The following is a 6,000-nucleotide window of genomic DNA, read 5'->3' on the forward strand; positions in this document are numbered from 1 at the left end:
TAAAAATACCTTATTCAGATATGTACCCATTCCCCTTCTAAAAAAATATACATTTCTGTTTTGCAGGTTAGTGTTTGACAAGGATTATGGAGATGGGGAAAAAAAAATCTCAGCCCACAACAAGAAGAAACAACCACACAGAAACAAATCAACCCATGAATACATTAAACGTGAAAGCTGAAATCTCAAATGTCCCTGAATGTTTGTTTATATAACAAGAAGGATGGTTATATGTTATTTCTTAAGCACATTCCCCTCTAATCAAGCATGTAGCTGCATTTTTAAATGACCCCTACTGCTTACTTCAAATCCTGTTCAGGCAGGTTTATACCTCAGTTTGGGGATTAGAGCCAAATACAACAGAGGCTACCTAAAGAGAGCAAGCTGTTGCTACGCTGAAATGTAGCCATCAAGAAACCTGGGGAACAAGGTCAAAGGATTTCAGAAAAAGCACCTAGACTCCCTAAAAAGCAGCCCCAGACAGGCACCTACAAAGATGCAAGAGAGCCAGAGAAGGTGACTAAGCCATCATCTGCCAATCCTAAAGAGCACAGGATGTAAAGGAACGAACACTCACTACACTGCTCACCCCTCGGTTCCCACATGTTCCCGCAGCCTACACACCAAGAAAATACATCAGCATGACAAAGCCACAGGGAAAGAGCTTCCTCCTCAGCAACACCACCTGCCCTTCAGTGCCTCACCAACCCAGTTCCAACACTCACTACATGCTTCTAGTGCATTAGCAGCCTGCAATTCCCCTTTGGAAGCCTTTTTTAGCCACCTCCTAAGTCACAAGAGATAGGCAGGTCTTGCTGTAAGCCTTCTCTGAGTACCAGTGAGGATCTGAGCCTGCCTCCTTCCAAGAACAGGCAAGCACAAGCCACCAGGGCCAGCCCTGGGCTCACCCGCAGGTGAGCAGGCACCAGCAAGGGAAGAGGGAGCAGATTCCACTCTAGCATACCTTGAACACTCCGTAGGCAATCATCCTTTCATTGCCTCCCTGCCCTAAACCTTGAGGCTCTCCCATTTTTCTAATGCTCCCACTGTAGCTGCAAATGCAGGAAAAGATTAAAGCGCGCTTTTCCTTGAAGTGCATGATCACAATAACTTACACTAATTACCAAAAGCCTTCTATTGCAGAGCGTGAATTAAACCTTGATTCAAATGACTAATTGTTGTAGCTTCTGAGGAAAAGAAACAAAAATAATTTCAGACACGAGATGCAGGAAACAACTCCATTCATCTAAACACACAGCTCCTGGGGTTCTGGCATGCTGGAACTGACCTTCATCATAGCAGACACTGAGTGCCACACAGGTCTAAAAGGTGAGTCTAACAGGCCATCTCTGGGAAACCCATTATCAGTGGTTTTCCCCCAGGATCTACTGAGTACATGCTCTCTTCACTTAAAATGCCCCACAGCATTTTAACAATAACATTCTTTTCCAGATCCACTAAAAATTATTACCTTGAACCTCAAACAAGAACCAGGAAAAAAATCCAGGAGGTGGAATGCTTATTGTTTACTTTACTGTCTGAGCCCTGGTAACAATCAGATATTTGTTTTGGTTTTTGGCTGTCTTGTCCTAGGAGAGATGTTTTGGTTTCCAGAGCATTTCACAGGTTGATTCGGTAGATTGGCTGCAGAGTGAAATCACACATGAAACAGACAGAGCAAAATGCTCTTATAGTGCCCTCCTTTCTCTGGATCTAACCACACCAGAGGAGGGAAGAAAAGAGAGACTAGATCAAGCCTTAGTATCAGGATCCCACAATCTCCTTACCAAACAGATTATAACTGTACTGGATCAAAAAGAAAGGGTGATAAAACATTCTCATTTGTCACAGCCAAGTACTTCAGCCATTTGCATCCTTTTGCTGGATTATTTTGTAAATATCTGAAGAAAACAGTCAAGTCTAAGTACTCACAAGGGATAAACTTGTGTATGCTTCAGCTCCTTCCCTCCACCTCCCTTACACAAGAATTCCTCAATACTTGCAGCAAAAGCGCCAACCCATCTCTCCATTAAAGAGCTGCTAGAAATGGTTCACAGAAGCGTACATCTCCCATCCAGAGTGAGAGAATGACTACTTTCCAAACCTCTTAACCTTTGGAATATTTCATAGAAGTGACCAAGTAATGGTATCAGAAGATGGGCACTCTACAACACACACTACAAATAAGAATACAGTTCAGAGATTTTTCTGCACACAAGAACACTTTCAATTTTAAAAGCACCATTCCAGTTATAAAAAAAAAAAAAATCCCCAAAAGACAACTCAGAACATCTAGACAAACCAGATCATGAACAATGGCCATATATCTCTGCATACTTTTAAGTTCTTCTAATTATTTCATCTTGAATTAAGAAGGAAACAACTTTCCTGTCGTGCGTCATCCTTAATAGTTTTTACTTTTTGCTGCATGACCTTGAGCATCTGAGAGTCTTGATTTTCCGCTTGTCCTATTAAACCATCCTCTTGAAAAATCTTACTCCCTTTCTGTTTCTAAACAAAAATACTGAAGGTGAGCTCTCCAGCTCATGACTGTTTCCCCAGCTGGCAGCATGCCTATATTGTAAAGATAAACGAGATGACTAACGTCAGCTGCAAGTAAGAGAAAGCACAGTGGACACTTTTGTCTGGTAGGATCTTCTAGACAGAACACCCTCTGCCCCAATAGCCTGCAAGCAGCCTCAGGAAAAAGACTGGGACAAGACCAGGTTTAGGAAGCTGACTTTTCAACTGCAACTCTCAGCTCTGCAGACCTGGCTATGGAAGATTCAACATCCAAACAATGAGAAAAGTGCTCTGGCAGACTTAAGGAAAAAAAAAAGTCACAGCAAAGTCAAAAGTACAAGCACAAACTAAGGCAGCGAACAGAGTTTTGTTTAAAGAAGAGTGTTGGCAGTGTGGGGCTGGGGCACTGTTTAGTTACTCCTTCCACCTGAACTCTGGAAAAGGCTCCCACTTACTACCTGCAATTATTCAAGGGTTCTGAATCATGAACTACGTAGAGTGACTTGTGGGACATGCTTGCTCACCTGATGTCCTTCTGGCTGCCCAGAGCTGACACAAAGCCACTCAAACACTGCTAGACAGAGCTATCTAATGCGAACAGCCTTCTGGTTCTCTACTTTTACATTCACTGCTACTTCTGTAACAGGGTTAGCAACAACGCTACAAGTAGAACGTTGGGGGGGGGGGGGGGAAGGAAAAAAAGAAAAAAAGAAAAGGAAAAAAATCCCACGACAACCCACCACCCACCCTTTTGTGTAGAGCTTGCTTGTCTTTATTCCTGCACGCTGCCTGGCTGGCACTGACACCAGTAAGGAACAATGCCACATGTCACACTAACGACAGCTACACAATTACCTGAATACAGCGTAAACCATCACCTACACAATTACACGCTATCTCCTAGCGGGAGAACTTCCCGGCAGAGGCAGCAAACCCCGGGAGCCCGGCGGGGAGGGCGCAGGGGAAGCGCTGCTTCCACCGCACCCCGTGTGCCCGGAGAACCCGAGCAGGGCGCCGGCGGCACCGCGGGGGACAGGCAGAAGGAGGGTCCCCGCCAGAACGAGCGGCTTTACCTTCGCCAGGTGAGGTCTCAGAGCGAAAGAGCGCTCTCACCTCACCGCGACCACAGCCCCCGCACCGGCTCCTTTACGAGCAACTACGGCTCCACCGCCACGTTCCGCGGCCGGGGCGCCGCGGGACCCCGGAGCCTGCGGGAGCCCCGCTCGGCGGGGAACCCCCGGGCAGCACCCCGGCACCCACCCCCGCTCCGCGGAGGCCCCCTAAAGTTTCGGGGAAATTCCCGGCAGCGATCCCCTGCAGGGAGCAGCGGGCACCGGGGGATCTGCGCCGGCCGATTCCGCCCGCGGCCAGGGGCCGGCACAGCCCGGCGGGCAGGCGGCACAGCCCGGCCCCGCCGAGGGCAGCGCCCGGCCCGGTTCCGCCGCGCCCCGGGCGGGCACGGCCCGGCGGGCGGCTCCCTCCCGGCCCCGCCGCGCTACCTGCGGGCAAGGTGGCTGAGCACCCCCGGCCGCCCTCCCCGCCGCCCCCGGCCGCGCGCCCCCGGCTCACCGAGCAGCAGCAGGACGAGGAGGAGGAGAGGCAGGCAGGACGCCCTCTCCCCGCGGTGCCCCATGCTGGCAGGGCTGCGCGGCGCCTCTCCCTCGGCGAGCGGGACCGCGGGCGCGCAGGCTGGGCTGGCCCGGGGGGGACCGGCGGCGGCAGCGCTCCTCGGCCGGCCGCTCGCTGCCCTGCGAGCGCACGGAGCCGCCCGCCCGCCCCGACCGGCCGCGCCGCGCGGCGCAGCCAACCACAGAGACAAACTTTCCCAGCGCCCGCCCCCGCCCGCAGGTAGCGGGGGCGGCGCGGGGTCCGGCCCGGCCCGGCCCGGCCCCTTCCCCTCAAGCGGGAGAGGGAGGGAGGAGAGCGGGGCCGCGGGCCCCGGGGCGCGGGGGAGCGCCTCGCCGAGCAGGGCCCGGCGGAGGACGGCGCTGCCCTCGCCGCCTCCCTCCCTTCTTCCCTCCCGGGGCCGCCGCCGCCGCGCACACGTGGCTTGGGAGAGCCCCGGTGCGGGGAGGGCGGGCTGGCCCGGCTGGAGTGTTCCCTGGACCCTCGGGAGCCACCATTGGGGGCCGGGGCACTGTTTGGTCACTCGTTCCTGCCGCGGCTGCGGAGCCCGGCCGGCCCCGCCTCACGGCGGTGGGGTCCCCTCGTGTCCGCTCCCGCGGCGCGGGGGTCGCCTGTGCCCCCCGTGCCCCCCGTGCCCCCCGTCCTCACATCCCTGCGCACCGGGCCACCGCACACGTGTGGAGTCACTGCTGGCCCTGTCCCCAAGCACAGCCCCAGCCGGGGGCTGCCTGCTGGGCTGCGGACCGCCCCAGGAGCGGGGGGGCACTCGTGCCCCCTTCCATGCATGTGTAGCCTCAAAAGCCAGCGCCGGCTGTGCCCATCGTGTCCCCTACCCTTCCACGGGCATCACGGCAGCAGTGGGCCTGCCCGTGCTCCTGCGATGCTGCCCTGCTCATGGCCTGGGTTAGGAGCAGGAGAAGCACACTCTCAAGTGTGTCTGTGCCCCAAGCACTTCGTGGACAAGGCCACCACTCCCTCCGCGACTGGTGCCAGGCAGCCCCACAAGCAGCACTGCCCTTTTTTTGAGACTCAGTTTCTTTTCCCCTGCCTGAGATCCCAGTTTACTCAATAAGGGGCTGCTGCAGCATGGCATTCGTGCCACCAACTCCACCACCTTCCTTCCCAGCCTGCTCAGAGATTTTTGTTTGCTCGGGGATTTAATTTCCTGTTTGTTTGTAAAAACAAAGAGCGGAGGCACTGGGCGGCTCTCTAGTAACTCGGACAGTTATCTGCTCTTTCAGTCCCCTTGCCACATTCTCTGTGAAATCTGTGCTCTCCTTGGGCACAGATTTCCGTCTGTTATCCAGGCTCCGTGGTAGACAGTGTTACACATTTTCCTGTGGGGAATCTCTGGAGCCTATGCATGGTTTGGGGCGGCTGTTCCTGCACAAAATGGCTGGTTTAGGTTTTATTCTAGCGTCTCCAGTGCACCTTGCACTTGAGCATGACTTAGCTTGGGCGAGGTTCAGGAAGTGTGCGCTGTGTTCTTGACTGAGCATGATTATCAGACTGGATTTTAGGCTGGACTTTGTTATTCCTTCCGTTATGCTTTACAGGAAAGAGGGTGTTGCCTGATAGGAATGAAATGAGACCCTCCTAAAACTGATGAGGAGAACTTTTACCCTCCAACCACAGTTACCTGAGCTCCTGCAAGGAGTAGATCGACCTCTTTGCAGAGCTGAAGCCACGAGCTGTCTCGAGGACACTTGGTCCTGTGAATAACTGAAGTTCTCCCAGCTCCCAGACAGCAAATGAGGCTGAATCCACAAATGTGACTGAGAAAAATCTGCTCAATCAAAACAAGGCTGTCTTCAAATATGTCCAAAATGCCCTCGCATCCCTGCTTGTTCT

The 6,000-nt window shown here is 53.6% G+C and overlaps 1 protein-coding gene across 1 annotated transcript in view; it reads right to left on the reverse strand.

The window, feature by feature from the left end:
- Positions 1 to 4,996, reverse strand: part of LOC128783761 (prostaglandin F2 receptor negative regulator-like) — a 66,727-nt gene extending 61,731 nt beyond the window's left edge. Inside the window, 4 exon segments of the mRNA XM_053934803.1 lie at positions 4,093 to 4,352; positions 4,354 to 4,388; positions 4,390 to 4,624; positions 4,983 to 4,996. Of these exon segments, the coding sequence (XP_053790778.1) occupies positions 4,093 to 4,352; positions 4,354 to 4,388; positions 4,390 to 4,624; positions 4,983 to 4,996 (544 nt within the window).
- Between the last annotated feature and the right edge of the window lie 1,004 nt (positions 4,997 to 6,000).

The sequence above is a fragment of the Vidua chalybeata genome, chromosome 2, assembly GCF_026979565.1.
Source record: "Vidua chalybeata isolate OUT-0048 chromosome 2, bVidCha1 merged haplotype, whole genome shotgun sequence".
NCBI classification, from domain to species: domain Eukaryota; kingdom Metazoa; phylum Chordata; class Aves; order Passeriformes; family Viduidae; genus Vidua; species Vidua chalybeata.